Here is a 17,429-nt window from a genome sequence, read left to right as displayed (position 1 = left end):
ATCAGAGGAATTGCTAAGACTACTGGAGTTCATAAAGAGTGGAATATTGGAGTAGAAATCAAATGTAAAAAATATCAGTAATTCTAATTATGTGTTAGATGTTAGCTGAAGTTCTTCCTCAGGGCCTTTGCTGTCGTAATTGATAAATGGATGGGCCAAGAGCCTTGGTAAGAATCTCTCTGGGGGCTGTGGGGATGGCTAAGTTAAGTACAGTGCTTTATGTGCATCCATTAAGAACTGAGTTTGGATCCTGAGGTGTTCACATTAAGCCAGGCACAGCAGCACTCATCTCTGCAATCCCAGCAGATAAGAAGGAAGCAGAGACAAGTAGATCCTTGCATCCCACTGGCTGCGCAGCCTAAGAAGATCAGTGAGAGACCTTTCCTGAAAATATAAGGTGGAGAGTGTAGAAGCCTACACACACGCATGCGTGTGCGCACACTCACACACACACACACACACACACACACACACACACACACACACACACACACATACACACACACACACACAGAGAGAGAGAGAGAGAGAGAGAGAGAGAGATATCTGAATCTGAAATGCTATGGTTGTACCTGGGCTCCAGGTGTCTCCCCTGGTGATTACAGATATGCAAGCACTCTTTCCCCTGAACTTTTAAGTGAACTCAAGGATAAATAGTTCACTTGTAACCTTTTTGTTCTTCCTTTCTTTAATTTTTCACATTTCAGTTTGCATTTTCTATCATTCTTATTACTATGTCTAACATCAGTTTTATCTTACTTCTGGACAAACTATGGCATTATTTGATGTAAATTTGATGCTACCTCCTGCTTTTGAGTTCAGAGAGAGTCATTAAATTTGACTCCTTTGCAATCCAGTTAGCTTTGACCAATGAAAACACATCTTTATAGTTATTAGTCTGGGATCCTAACATCAGATATCAATCCATAAAAGATCATTAAGTGATATTAATTGAGAAGTTTTAATTTTGTTGATATCAGTTTTCTAAATTTAGAATAATATAATACATGATATGGGAGTGTTTTGAAAGTTAGTATCATAAACAAAGGAGGTAGTGAATAGTGTTGAAATCAGACATTCTGTCTAGATTCAGATACATAAAGTTTAAATCTAGACTAAGGAGAACTCAGCTGATCACTAACATGGCTGTGTTTTTATTTATTAATCATTTTAAGAGCATCTGCATCCAATGAAAAAAACATATAAGCAATTGTTTATAAATTATGGTCCCACTTATTTACTTATAAATAAGTTTAGTAAGTGTCAGCTGCTATTGGCATCAGCGTTTATTTCTTTTAGTTGAAATCTTATAGATGTCTTCAGCTTCCTTCAATTTGTAAAAACTGAATAAAGAGCATGAATCAAAGTAACAAATTATTAAGGATGTTTACTCAACAAACAGTAGCTAATTGATTAGTTTTGCTTGTGTGGGGACACACAAGACATTTAGCTGTTTTTTTTCCCCTAAGCAATTGGGTGAACAGTAACTATCCAAAGAAATACAATTTTCCAATATTGCTTTTACAGAAATTGCTGTCATCAGATGAGTTTTCCAAAGTGTGTGGAAAACTCAGAAAAGAGAAGAGGAAACCCAAAGAGCACAGACATCCACCTGCTGAGATACCCCAGTCCAAAACTGCCAAGAGAAACCTCTCCACAGAGTTTTCTAACTGTGAAGAACAACCTGGGCCCTGTGTGGACCCCTGGGTTCTTCAAACCCTTGGGTTGAAAGACCTAAACACCATTGATGACACCCTACCAGCTAACTACAGTGCCTTTGCCTCTCATCCCAGAACAGTGCCCAGTACATCCTCCCAATTTCTACATGATGCAGTTGGCTATGCAACTGTTCCTAGAGATCTACACCTTGACTATAGAGGGGGACAGAACACATGCCCCCCACGTCACTGCCATCCACCAGGAAGACTGCCACTGTTTTCCTACGCTTTCCAACCCTCCAGGAGGGGTGCAAACTCTTCCTTACCACAGTGTAGATGTGTCACCCAACAAGACAGAGGTGGCCTTCTCCACATCTCTGAGCCCTCACTGCAATGTGAAAACTCACTCTTTCCATCAGGGACAAGCCTTTGTGCGTCGAGATGAGGAGGGTGGCTGGAAGTTTACCTGGGTCCCTAAGCAGCCTTAGTGACCCCTCTTCTACCACAGCGTACTGCCAGGACCTCTGTTTACAAAGATGTCTTTCACACGGTCTTGACCACCCAGAACACAGCAGCTGCCTGCCTCCTGCCACTGCCAGTGTTCCTTTCGGTGACACACTCAAATCTGTAGGGCATGGTTGTCATGACAACACACTGATAGGCATCTGCTCTTCTTTAACTCATGATTGACTCGTTTACATGTCCATCCATGCAGTTGACTTCCTCCCTTTGCCCGACACCTGGAAATGCATTTTCTAATCACATGGGTTTTTCAAGACCAGAAAGTACTTTTCCAGTTATGGCCAGTTTAACAGCATATCCTTTTTGGTCAAATGGTCTACATGTTGCTTCTATGACTCCTCTGCTTGTCTTTATTTCTGAAAACTACTTTTAGAATGAGCACTATTTCTACTTCGCATACTTACTCCTAAATGGTCACAGACTGGGGGTGTGCCCATTGGCACTAGTGAAGACACACTACCAATGCGAGTAAACTTATGCCCAGGGAAGATCAAATAATTGTTTCATGCGATGTCCTCGAAGTGTCTTTTCAACAATGTTAATCTCACTGATAAGCAATACCAATGACATACTGTAGCAGTCAAAAGAATTACTGCTACTTTAAAGTACCATGTGGTATAAGTATCTCTATTGGCACCTGGCATTTTCATTCAAACTTTTTTTTGAAGGACTTAATTTAAAAGTGTGTGTGGGGGGGGGGGGATTCCTTAACTACACAGACCCTGACAACCCTGTCATTGGAAGAGTAGTCTAGCTTGCCTTTGCAATTGCCTTATCCTTTTTTAGCCTTCATTCAGCAATTCCCTCAAAAATATTTATAGGATACTTAGTATCCATGTTGGACAACACACTGTGACATGTGGTGAGTCCTAGACTCCTGCATGGGTTAACCTTGAAAAAGCTACTTCATTTGTGTGAAGGTTTAGTTTCCCCGACTCTAGAATATACAAGTTAGATTAGGCAATCACTAACATTCTGAGCTGAGTGTGAGTTCTATCAGCTTTAGTCCAAGATGACATCCCAGCCTATTCTTCCCTTTTTGATAAGTGATGCAGATAGTGTACAGGGTGAACCTTACTTACATACAATCAAAACAAGGATGATAACTATAAGCAATATATATTTACCATTACAAATTCTGTTCTGATCACAATATTCTTCAGTGTAAGCCAGTTTTGCATGGGAGAGTCATTTGCATCTACCAATAGAGACATGTTAATTTTCAAACTGTGCATTGCTTAAATGCAAATGCCCTCATCACGGATTTATCCTTTTCTAGATTAAAGACATGTTCACAAGAGTTTATTTCCTTTCCACCCTGTTCTTCTCAGAATTAAGCACATATCACGGACATGCACCTGTGCTGTCTGCACGTGGCCCCTTGCTATTTCTCTCTCTCTCCCCATTCCATCTCAGTCACTCACTTCACAGAATTTTTGTCTGACATGTGTACTGTCTTTAATTCTTTGTAACAAAGATGTTCCTTTGGTTTTTGTTCTTTGTTCGCTGATTTAGTTTGATCATCAAATCAAAGAATCTATGCTATAATCTTTATTGCTAATCAGTTTTGCTTATTATCCATGAAGGAGCTAATAGTATTCACTAGAGTGTTTTTATAACTTATGGAGCCATAGAACTTTTGACAGCTTTCTTTTCAAAGGACTGCCTTTTACTTTCTGGTATTCATATGAAAGCTCTGGTGGGTGACATCAATCTCATTATAGGATAGCAAACTGAGCATTAGAATTGATTGTATGTTACTCCGCTAGGAACTGAGTAAACAATGCAATTATTTTGAAAGTCAAATAAACAGAAAAACAAAATTAGCTACCAGGTATTTATGCTGCATTGTTTCAGTGCTGTATCATGTGATGCACACCATGAGGAAATGCCCAAGTTCAGCACAGTACATTTGGTGCACAAAGAACAGCCACATACATATCACAGCTTTTGAGATTGTTTCAAAGCAACTTGGTCTCAGCCTGGTTTATGGAAATTACATTCCATTTATAACTCATTTGGACTTATATTGTAAAAGGCAGTATCTGAGAATTAGCGTATATTTTTGCAATCATATGTTGAAATTGCTGATCTATTTTGAGTTAGATAAAGAATATCATTTTGTCGATATTTAAGAAATTTGAAATTTCATTATTTGAGTGCATGTTCTGACTTCTATGGCTTGGTCTTTTCTCTCCAGGGAACCAGTTAATATTCTACAAGATAAAGTGACAAACAAAAGCTCTGTCCTTTTTTGAATGTGATGAGAACTTTCATATGATGCAAATGATTTGCAACAACAGATTTTTCTCCTGCTAAGTTGTGACTATATTTCTCTTTATTTTCACTAATTTTAGAATACATTTATAGCTGGACTAGTATCATTGTTATTTATGGTTACTGGCTGCCTCCTTTTTCCAGGTAATAAATGAGGCTTTTGAATAATCTATGGCCTAAAGAATCAAATGCCTTATGGATACAAAAGTCTTGAACCTAACCTCATATGAGAATTTGTATCTAATGTTGATTGTTAATTATATTCTGAATTTCTCTCTCTTTAATAATAATATATTAACTATTTGAAAATTGTATACAATGTATTTTAATCATATTCACCAACACCCCCAATTCCTTCTAGATTCACCCTATCTACCCTCAACTCCCTCCCCACCCCAACTTCTTTGTTTTTGGTTATTTATGAATAAACCTAATAGGTGTAGTTCTTAAACTACAAATACATGGCATAGTTATGTTTTTAAATGTTTTATGTCTACATTTATTAAGATGAACATAAGCATCTAGTTTTAATTCTTACACAGAATATCTACAAATGTCAAGCACAATTTACCACTTGCATTTTAAATGCTATGATTTATTTGTGATTGGAACTCTTTATAATTATATAAGTCAATTTCATAATGAATCTCTGACTAATAAATGACATAATTTATTTTATTGTCCTTTGGCTCTTATTTCAGAAATGATTTCCAGTGAATGGAGTAATGCACTAAGAAAGAGGTTTTGTACCCATTTCTGCTATAAATTTTACATCATAAAATATTTTTTCATTTCCAATTCAGTTTTTAAAAAGTACAATTAACAATTTGGAGAAAATTTTCAATAGATATAACCCATGACAGTCTCCAGTGAGGATACAAAAAATGTGTCTTCAAACTGAAGCATCTGTAAATGGAAGGCAAAACCTGAGAGTCCTTGATCAAGGCAGCTGGCTCTGGAGAAGCGAGGACTCTCTGTTCTAGTGTGATGTAATCGGAGTCCAAGGCCTGGTGACAGGAATCTGGTTTGGGATTTCAAGAGAAGCTGTGATTGGGAGCAGATTCCTAAATGGTGGCAAAGAGGTGGGTACACAAACTCTACAGAAAGTAGAGTACAACAAGGTCTGAAGACTTAAGTGGCAAGCTGTGTCTCATAAAACCCTTTCCGATCTTCTCCCTCTTCTCACTTATAACTGCCCCAAATGAGGGAAACAAGATGGCCTTGGCGAGGCCAAGGGGGAAGATCAGCAGATCAGACTACCTGCACATGGAGACTGAGCAGTTTCCCCAAGTCTGTGATCTATTCTAGGCCATAATTCACAAGGAATAAATTAATTATCATATCTCTGTATAATATCTACAGAGAATAACAGAGATTCTTTCTCAGTGTCAGGATTTTGTTTTTGTGCAGTGCCATTTGATTTTTATTTTGTCTTGGAGAAAGTTATGACTGACTCTTTTTCTAAATGTTACTTGAATATGAATATAGTCAATGCAGTTAGTGTAGGTGTGTGAAGAAACATGAAATTTGCAGGTAAATAAGTGGAACTAGAAAATATTACACTGAATGTAGTAATCTATACCCCCAATACAAATACTGAATGTTCTCTCTCATCATTTAGTGCCTAGCTCCAAATCTTTAGATGTGAGCATATAACCTAGAGTAACTGCTGAAATCAGGAAATAAATGGTGTAAGGCTGGGGAGGGCTTGATATGGAAATAGCAGGATACAAATGATATGAAGGGGGAAATGGGAAAAAACAGTAATGGCTTAGCAACACTAAACAGACTGAGCAGGTCATATTTATATACCTATGCATTGATACATATATGTAATAACAACAAAGAAAAGAGACATAAATTGGAGAGAGATCAGGGGTCAGAGCACACAGAAGGGGTGGGAGTGATGAAATGAAAGGGAAACTGGTGTAAATTTGGATATGTGAAAATGAGAAAACTTAGGCCTGTAATATGACAGGCCCATAGGGTTAAGGAAAGTGCTCAAACCAGTTGCCAAGGCATGCACATAACATACTTCCTTATGAGCCAACCTGGAGTTTGTCTGAGGGTTTAGCAATAGGCACTGTCAGAGTTCCTGATCACTGTCAGAGTTCCTGATCACAGCCAATGAGGGACAACCACGCAATGCTACCAGATTGTCACACAGCCTGGGTGCTGGGAGTGGGGTATATAAGGCCTTCTCCATTATTGAGTAAAGGAGTCTGCTGTTTGCTTTCCACTGACACCCAGGTGTTTGTGTCACTGAGGGGGTAGCTTCTCACCCCTCCCCCAAGGGAGCTGCTAGGATCCAGCAACATAGGCCCAGCATGAGAACTAACTGAGGTCCAAGAAAATATTCATTGTGCTATCACACATAATTCATTCTGTGGAAGCCAAATGAATATATGGCACCATGACTGCTGCAGAATACATCATGCCTTTTATGCAGAGGTACTGGAGGTAGAGAGGGCCCTTAATCCTTTATCTTACTGTTACCACTGGTCTCTTTGGAGACTCAAAAATCTCACCATGTACAAGAGAGACCTAATTCATCCTGTACCATTTTTAAAGAGAACTGTAAAAACAAATCCACTTCACAAACAGTATGAAGAGAGAATGGTGGCAAGATATCAGGAAGTGAATTATCATTGAATATACTAATAGGCCTCTTCAATGAAAAGGCAGATAAATTAGAAGGAAAATTAATTTATTTCCCAATTACTTTTGCTCATATTAAAACTTAAAGTAGAAATGTACAAACATTTCTCATGAAAGTCTACTGGGTGATGGGAATGGGATCCACTAAGTGGATAAAATACTTGCATAGTAAGCACAGGAACTCAAATTCAGATGGGTTGACTAGCTAGAGTAGGTGGAATCTGAGCTGTCCGGGTTCAGGAAGGGACACTTCCCCAATAAATACAGTGGACAACAATGGACAAAGGCACCGCATAACATCTGGGTCTCTCCACTTACATACATATACATGTCTGCCCACATACATGCAAATATTTACGCATTTATGACAACACACCACACACACACACACACACACACACATACACGCACACACACACACACACACACACACACACACACACACACACACACATGCACACACACACAGGAAAGGCTTTCAGGAAATACAGTTCAGATTTGTTGAGGTATTGGCATTATTCTCTTTTGTGGGAATCATTTTAGATAATCCTGGAGGGCTACTAAGATAATGGGTGAGAACATATACAGTGAAAAATCCATGCATTCTAACACCCTGTGAGCTTTTTGTTTGCTCCCTTTGGAGATGGAGGATTAAATACTCCGTTTTCAGGTACACAATAGATAGAGTTGTCTTTGTCTTCATCTCTATGCCAGACTGATCATTTGAAATAAAAAGTCACAGAAAGGTGTTTCAAGGTAATTTCCCATTTCAATAGAGTCCTTAAATTGATGTCCCTCTGGGTTGAGGCCTGAGTATCTCAGGAGCCTCTGGAGGGAATGGAACCTGACAGCAGGAACAGCTCTTTAATGAGGATGCTGCCAAGTCAAAACCTCTCCTTACAATCAGGCAAAAGGCCAAAACACACCCTCCTTTCAGGTTGGCCTCTTGAGATTGGCTACCTTATGGAGGCTGCAGGAACACCTTCCTTCCATCCCTAGCTAGCAGGATGTGTTTCCAGGTGAAATCTGGAAGTGGCACCTGTACAGATACCCCCCTGGGCCCACCTGCCTGGAGAGCTGTGTGAACGCCAACACCACAGCCTGACTCCACTGGGAGTTAGAACACCATCTTGCCAGAGACTGTCTTTTCTCCTCTGGGGTGTAAGGACCATGGCTAGCCCTGCTTGGCCCCCTTACTGTGCTTACTCAACATTTGTGTCATTTAGTTAATAGACTTTTGAAATGATAGAAGCTGAATCGAGTTTGTTGTGAGTCATCTCATTAGCAACAATGAAGACAAAATGGTCCAGGTTCTAAACTAGCCCAGTGGTGAATTGAAGAAGCATTTTGATTTCTTCTTCAGGGTATTTGGACACAAACTTCTGAAAAAACAGCTTAACATCTGCAGCCATTTTGGGGATATGTTTATGTCAGCAAATCAAAACACAACATGTTCAAATATCCATTCCTTTTACAGCCACAATACTTTGAACAGAGAAAGGATATAGCAGTTAAAAATATGTGACCCCTCTGCTCACAGTGTGGCCTTAAGAATGAACTCCCCTTCTCAATGCCAGGGTTTAGGCCTGAAAGTGGTGTTACATTTTTTTTAAGGATGATGTACACTTTTTCAGATTCTATTATTTATTCTTAACCATCACGTGGAGTTCAAAATATTCCTTTTTAAATTCTCAAAGGAAAAAACTTTCATACATTCTAAAACACATAGTTTTAAATATGTAAACCACCTATATACCCTTATGAATTAATTCTATATATGCTCATTTTAAGATATAACTTAGTCTTCTAGGGACTATGGTACATGTCCTATATGTTGTTGAATAGAGGAAAAGCAGAGACGGATTTGCTAAAAGCATGATATTATGGAGAGATTCAAGGGATGCAAAGCTTTGCTGACAAGGAGTACAGGCACCGTTTGGAAGGATAGAAATGACAGCAGTGTAAAGTGAAGACCTCTCAGGAATGAGAACCAGCATAAGTGGTTACACCCTTTTATATAAGGATGTATATGTCCCTAGAATACATGCAAGTTTCTTTGTAAATAGAATTTCTGTCTATAACAGAAGCATAACAAGGTGCAATGAATCCAAAAGAGCAAGGGGATGATTTAGATGTGCTGTTTGTATTGCTACAAATGGACCATTGCTTTTCATGTCTGTTTGTACCAGTCTTAGAACAATAACTGGTGAGTCTAACTTTGATCTATTTTCTTTCAAAATACTCTGGATTTCTTAAGATTAAATCAAACATCCCTCAAGAAAAAAAACTGAGATAGTTTTCAAACTCCTCAGTTTAGTGTTTTAATAATAATATTTTTTTAAAAAAAAATTGCATGTACTGAGCATGTAGCATGAACACTAAGAAGAGCATATGATAGTTACCATCATCTGTCTGAGAAGAAAGCACTGTAAGCCAGGATATACATCTACAATACATGAGAACGACTACCATTTGGGTTTTAGTCACATAAAGGACTTCTGTAGCCAGTGACGCTATCCTGAGGAAGGCAGCTATATACAGTATATCGAAGTAATTGTTATGTTGTGTTTGCTGTATTCTTATGTATTGAAATAATACTCAGGAAATTTCTGGTGGGTATGGAAAATCTAACCTGCTGATTTGGAAGTTTAATAAAATTACTGCAATAAGAAGAACTAACATTTTTATGTGCATTGGTGTTTTGCCTAGATGTATGTCTGTGTGAGAGTGCTGGATCCCCTGGAACTGGAGTTACAGACAGTTGAGAGATGCCATGTGGGTTCTGGGAACCAAACCCTGGTGATCTGGAAGAGCAGCCAGTGCTCTTAGCCAATAAGCCATCTCTCAACCCCCTAGAACTAATATTTTAATTGTCTTACTAAAAATTCCTGGAGATTGGGTGTTCTGATTCTGTCAATTGATAACTATTGTGAATTTTGATTTATGAGTGGCTAACTTTTATAAATGATCCATATTAATTTCTCATTATAAGTATAATTCAAATCCATTTTATTCATGAGTCATATTTTATGGAATAACTTATAAAATGGGAATCTTAATAGGCAGTGACTTCCCTTATTGTGTATATTCAGACTTACATAACTTGTATAAATGCTATAGATTAGTTTCTGCGCCTTTGGCCTTCGTTACTGATGTTTTTCCCATTGTCACACAAAGTCTTTTGCTTCTCTTCTAGCAAGAGATTCAGGCTGTCATAAAGTTGTTCTTATGAAATGTTGATGAATATTTTTAGCTTTATTAAATCATCTTCCAACCACAGTCTTAAAAAGGATTCTATAATGTGTCTTTTGCTGTATGTATATGAACTTATAAATTTTATATATTGAATTTTATATATACATGAATAAATTAGAAAGCAAGTATTAAATTAAAACAATGAAAACTAGTGGTTGCATTATATATGAAAGTAACAATTTGTATCCGAGCAAAACATAAAAGTTAACTGGGCAAACAATATAGTGTCTGGCACTGGAGAGCAGTAGAAAAAGTTAGGGCAGCATCTCCCCTCTCACATATATTTTTGCTAATATTGAAACCAAAATAACAGCAGAAAATGTGCAAACATTTTTAAGCAGTAATGAGCACAGGTCTGAGTGATGAACAAGTGGTAGATTTCCATCCTCCCAAATCAACAAATGGGTAAATGGTGCCCTGGGAAGAGATAAAGGCCATGTGACTGAGTTAAATGTTTGCGCAACAAATATTTAAGTCATTTTAGTTTTTGATTGGATGGTGATATTTAAACCTTGGAAGTCAGCAGAGCCTGATATCCATTTTCTTAGCTCATATCTCTTCATGTGTCCTCTTAATTCTTAAAGTATTTTTGATTAAAATAATTTATCTCACAATTTCAAGACTTTTATATTTTTAATTGAAAGATTACTTTCCATGTAGGCAAAATTTTAAGAACGATGATGTAGGAAACTGACTTTCAAGAAATATGGAGAGAAGCTTATTTTATGAACTATTGTAGCAAATGTAATCATGCACTATAAATTATGTAAACCAGAAACAGCTAGTGTTTATAACATGTGATCTTCAAAACCTCAGACTGGAGAAGTTGGTTCAGTAGACAAAAGAACTTGTGTCAAAAGCCTGATGACCTGAGTTCAGACCCCTAGAATCTACATTAAAAACTGGGCATGGTAGTACATGTCTGTAATCCCAGTGTTCCTCCATTAGAATGAAGACAGAGCAGGGAGAATCCTCTGAAAACTTGCAGGGCAGCTACCTTGGACACAAGTTCAGTGGCCTCAAAGTGGCATGTGAAGACCAAAACCCGAGATTGACCTGTGACTTCCACAGCCTGTGATTTCCACAGAATGTGTTAAGGCATGCGTGCTCCTTCATACACTAACACACACACAAACACACACACACACACACACACCACTACCCCACACACAATTAAATTTTATGAGCCATGTATGTATGCGTTTGTGCAATTTTGTGGGGATGCAAGCGAGACACAATATTTTGAAAAAGGGATTCAAGCTCACTTTGTTGTGAATGGGCACACAGTTTCCCTCAAAATCTCAGAAGGAAGCTAGGAGAAAATGTTTGTCCTTCCTGGCTTTGCTCCGGTCTTCCCCAGATGCTGCCATTTGTCAAAACTTTAATCAAAGTAGAGGCAACAAATACCTGGCAATGGCTGTTCTCACTTATTCTTCTCCAGGTTGTGTATTGTCCAGTCCTACAGCCTATCTCGGGAGCGTTTTCTCTTCCTCAAGTGTGACTGGTCTTATTCTCATTCTGAAACATTGTTTTCAATGGCAAATCTGAATTTTAGCTAGCTTTTAGTTCAGTATGAGTTTCTGTTACCTGAAATGCTTACAACCGAAAGTGTTACATATTTTAGAACTTTATTCTAGATGTGGGAATAGTTGCAATACAACACTGCAACATTTTGGGAATGGGTTCTGAATGGAAGAATAAAATTTACTATATATATATATATATCTAACATATATATATAGATATATATATATCTAACACATATAGTATGAAGATAATCTCAGAATACCTTTGATGCACTTGTTTTGACTCAGCCTATTGCATGAAGTCAGGAATTTTGCACCTGCAGTATCATGACTGTATTTGGAGAGTTCTAAATTTGGGGGCATTTTGGATTTCAAACTTTTGGATTACTATTCCTCAACCAGGACTTACCATAGTTACAATTCCCTAACCCAGCCGAAGACAGACAGCACAGCTTGTATAGAGACAAGAGTAGTCATGAAAAAAAATGTCATCATATAAGATAATAGTTCTTATTATATGAAAGTTCTTTCAAATATGAAAGAACTGTGAACATACTGTGACAACAATGCCTGCTGCAAGTTCTTAAAATAGGTCCATACCTTGGTGCTTGTAATAACCAACACTCTGGGGAATGTTTATGTGTTAGATCTATAAATATTAAAACCTAATTCTATTTTCATTATACACACACACACACACACACACACACACAAGCACACACACAAGCACACACACATATATGTATGTATGCCTGAGTATAGGTATGTACATGGCATGCATGTAGGTGAGCATACAGACCACCCAGTACAGTTGCTGGAAATAAATTAGGGACCTCTACAAAAGTAGCAAGTGCTGTTAATTACTGAGCCACCCCTCTGTCCCCCTAAACATTCAGTGTTACAAATGCCTGCTAAAGTAGCCTTTACATTGTATCTAGACTCTACCCAAATTTAACATAATCAATTGAAAAGTTCCTTCCCAAAGATTATTTCAGCTAAAAGTGGATGGATTATACTTTCTACTTCACAGATAGGTTGCTTTAAGTAGGCTACCTCACAGCTTTAAAATTTAATCTAATTTTCAGAAATTTTATAAATATTCCAAATACTATTAAAGTACCTAACAAATATTTTTAGGTAACAATCAAATGGTCTATATAGAAACATTTATAATTGTTCCTAACACATAGCCTGGAAGAGTGTTATGCTTCCCACTATTGTTGTCTGTGAAGAAATAACATCAACGTAAGAGATTTGTGCTGGATCATTTTATGTCAACTTGATACAAGCTACAGTTATCTTAGAGGAAGGAATTTCAATTGAGAAAATGCCTCCTGAAGATTGGACTGTAGGCAGACAAGCCTATAGGGCGTTTTCTTAATCAGTGATCTGTGGGAGAGGGCCCAGCATATTTTGAGTGGGGACACCCTATGCTGGTGGTTCTGGGTTCTATATGAAAACAAGTTGAGGAAGCCATGAGGAATAAGCCAGTAAGCAGCACCCCTCCATGGCCTATGCATCAACTCCTACCTCCAGGTTCCTGCCCTGTTTGAGTTCCTGCCCTGACTTCCTTCAGTGATGAATTCTGATGTGGAAGCATAAAACAAATAAACCCTTACCTTCCCAAGATGCTTTCACCATGGTGCTTCACCACAGCAATGATAACGCTAAGATAACATGGAATATTGGAAGACAATATTATGAGAAGCACAAGGAACTTCCAGAACTATTTAGTGCACCTGAGTACAACTGCCCTTAGAAATACAAACAGCAGACATGCAGCTTAGTAAGGGACAGAGACTGTGAGTGAGAAGGGTGTCATTCAAGAGGCAATGATGTTCCCCGTGGTATCATTTCATTTTTGCTTAGACATTTTCCCTGAGCGGTCACTGCTGCAGGCACCATACACTTGAGACTCAAAAGGTTTATTTCCAGCATAGATCTATGCTCTAAATAAGACTTTAATTTGTTAGAATATTAAGAGAGGATGTTAACAACTTATCTTCTTCTTTTCTTTTCTTTTTTATTCTCTCATATATTACATCTTGACTGCAGTTTCCCCTTCTTCTCCTCCCCAACCCCATCCCAGGTCTCTTCCCCCCACCTCCCCTTTCCCCCAGATACACCACCCCCTCTGCCTTCCCTCAGGAAAGAGCAGGCCTCTGGGGGAAATCAACCAAACACTGCATAACAAACTACAATAAGAACAGGCACACACCACCACATCAAGGCTGGATGGAGCAACCCAGGAGGAGAAAAAGGGTCCCATAAGGAGGCAAAAGAGGTAGAGACAGACCCTATTCCTGCTTTTAGGAGTCTTACAAGAAGACCAAGCTATTCAGACATAACATGTATGCAGGGGACCTAAATCTGACCCCTGCACGCTCTCTGATATCTGTGAGCCCCTATGAGTCCTGATCAGTTGATCCTGTGGGCTGTGTTCTCCTGGTGTCCCTGACCCCTCTGATTCCTCCAATCCTTCCTCCTCCTTAGCAGGAATCTCCAAGTTCCACCTATTGTTTGGCTGTGGGACTCTGCATCTGCTCCCATCAGATGCTGGCCAGTTGATTCTGTGGGCCATGTTTTAGTGATGTCCCTGACACCTCTGGTTCCTCTATTCCTTCCTCCCCCTCCTCCATAGTATTCTACATAATATTTGGCTATAGGACTCTGCATCTATTCCCATCAGTTGCTGGATGAAGTCTCTCTGGTCTCTTTGATGACACTTCTGCGAGGCTCTGAACCTGGAGCACTCTAGAGGCACAACAAACTGTTGGTTGAAGGTTTTGTCTGGCTTGGTGTCCCAATCCCTCCATTTGAGGCCTTGACTGGTGATAGATGATGGCCAGTTCAGACTCCACATCCTCTATTAGGGTCCCTCTCCTAGATTCCATGGAGTTTCCATTGCACTAGGTTTTCACCTTACCCCTTAAATGTTCTCATTCTAGCCTTTTCTCCCAGTATTTTGTCCCTCCCTGCTACCTGATCCCTCCTGTTTGCAATTCCACCCATCCCCAGCCCGCCAATGAAATCTATGCTAATTCCCCTTCCAAGGCACATCCTTGAGTCCTCCCTTAAGCTGTCCCTACTACCTAGCCTCTATGGGTCTGTGGATTATAGCATGATTATCTATTACTTTATAGCTACTATCCACTTATGAGTGAGTACATACCATGTTTGTCTTTCTGGGTCTGTGATTTTTTTTCTAGGTCCACCCATTTGCCTGCAAATTTCATGATGTCATTGTTTTTTAACAGCTGAATAATACTCCATTGTGTAAATATACCGCATTTTCTTTATCCATTTTTCAGTTAAGGGACATCTAGATTGTTTCCAGTTTCTGGCTATTATGAATAAAGCTTCTATGAAAATAGTTGAGTATGTCTCATTGTGGTAAGATAGAGTATCCTTTGGGTATATGCCCTAGATTGGTATAGCTGGGTCTTGAGGTAGATCTATTCCCAATTTTCTGCCATATTAATTTCCAAAGTGGCTCTACAAGTTTGAAGAAGATATCAGAAAATGGAAAGATTTCCCTGACTCACAGATCGTTAGGATTAACATAGTAAAAATGGTCATTCAACCAAAAATAATCTACAGATTCAATGCAATCCTCAACAAATTTCCAATGCAACTCTTTACAGACCTAGAAAGAACACAACTTCATATGGAAAAAACAAAAAAACCCAGGATAGCTAAAATAATCCTATACAATAAAAGAACTTCTGGAGATATGCTGTGGGATGTTCTGTATGGCAAATGTGTTGCTGATTAGTCATTAAATAAAACACTGATTGGCCATTGGCTAGGCAGGAAGTATAGGCGGGACAAGGAGGAGAATAAAGCTGGGAAGTGGAAGGCTGAGTCAGAGAGACACTGCCAGCCGCCACGATGAGAAACAGCATGTGAAGATGCCGGTAAGCCACGAGCCATGTGGCAAGGTATAGATTTATAAAAATGGATTAATTTAAGCTGAAAGAACAGTTAGCAAGAAGCCTGCCATGGCCATACAGTTTGAAACCAATACAAGTCTCTGTGTTTACTTGGTCGGGTCTGAGCGGCTGTGGGACTGGCAGGTGAGAGAGATTTGCCCTGACTGTGGGCCAGGCAGGAAAACTCTACCTACAGAGATATCTCCATCCTTGATTTTAAGCTGTACTACAGAGCTTTAGTAATAAAAACTTCTTGCTATTGGCATAAAAACAGACATGTTAATCAATAGAATCCAATCTAAGACCCAGATGTAAATCCACATACCTATAGACACCTAACTTTTGATAAAGAAGCCAGAAATACACAATGGAAAAAATGAAATATCTTAAATGAGTGGTGCTGGTCTCAATGGGTGTTGCTATAGAGAAGAATGAAAAAATATCCATATTTATCACCCTGCACAAAACTCACATCCAAGTGGATCAAAGACCTCAACATAAAACCAGATCCATTGAACCTGACAGAAAAAAAAAATGTGGGTAATAACATTGAACACATTGGCACAGGAGGGAACTTACTGAACAGAACACCAATAGCATAGGCACTAAGATTGATTAATACATGGAACGTCATGAAACTGGAAAGCTTCTGTAAGGAAAAGGATGCTGTCAAAAGGACAATACGTGGGAAAAGGTTTGTACTAACTCCACATCTGACAGAGGGCTAATATTCAAAATATATAAAGGACTCAAGAAACCAGATATCAATAAACTAAATAATCCAATTAAAAAGTAGGATGCATATCTAAACAGAATTCTCAACATAGGAAACTCAAATCAAGAAACACTTAAAGAAATGTTTAATGGCCTTAGCCATCAGGGAAATGCAAATCAAAATGACTCTGAGATTCTACCTTACCCCTGTCAGAACAGCTAAGATCAGAAATACATGTGACAGTTCATGTTGTCAGGAGGTGGAGCAAGCAGAACATTCTTCCACTGCTGATGGGAGTGAAAGTTTGTACAGTTTATTTTCAAAGTATTTGCATAATTTTAATCACATTTGATTATGGGAGAAATATTACAAGGTCAAAATAACCAAAGGGAACAAAAATAATTTCAAAGCCACCATTCATACTTCTGTATACATCTAATATTTTCTTTAAAATGCATAGGTATAGTTTTGCAAAAAGATTGCCAATGTTTGCCTTGTTTTTATACATAAAATATTCCAAATATACAAATTAAGCCTTTATGAAATTCAACAAGTATCAACATTTTATTTTATATAGTCACTACTGCTGCTATGTCTAATATTTTGAATATTTTCAAAACAATGAATTATTATATTTCACTTATTAATATTATATCATGCATTTTAACCAATAAGTGTTCTACAAACAACTGCCAAACATTTATTCTTTCCATAGAAAAGTTCAACATTTAAATGTCTGCTCAGATTCTTCCCTCCTATAACAGCAGTGCTTTCTTTTATCCATAGCACTAAGTTGTTGAAGAAACTGACCGTCAATTATGCAAAATTTACAAGGTACTAAATGTATTAATTCAACATGAATAAATTTCAGATCATTTATGACTGT

General features: G+C 38.3%; 1 protein-coding gene across 1 annotated transcript; it reads left to right on the top strand.

Moving 5' to 3' along the window:
• Positions 1 to 1,356: 1,356 nt before the first annotated feature.
• LOC128108177 (geminin coiled-coil domain-containing protein 1-like) lies at positions 1,357 to 5,079 on the top strand. Its single transcript, XM_052734396.1, is given in 3 exon segments — positions 1,357 to 1,366; positions 1,418 to 1,875; positions 1,877 to 5,079. Coding segments are annotated over 3 exon segments (738 nt in total). The 3' UTR covers positions 2,147 to 5,079.
• The last annotated feature ends 12,350 nt before the right edge of the window (positions 5,080 to 17,429 follow it).

The sequence above is a fragment of the Peromyscus californicus genome, unplaced genomic scaffold (genome assembly GCF_007827085.1).
Source record: "Peromyscus californicus insignis strain IS unplaced genomic scaffold, ASM782708v3 Scaffold_134__1_contigs__length_114643, whole genome shotgun sequence".
Classification (NCBI taxonomy): Eukaryota; Metazoa; Chordata; class Mammalia; order Rodentia; family Cricetidae; genus Peromyscus; species Peromyscus californicus.
The sequence above is the reverse complement of the archived record's forward strand: the minus strand, read 5'-3'. Positions and strand labels throughout refer to the sequence as shown.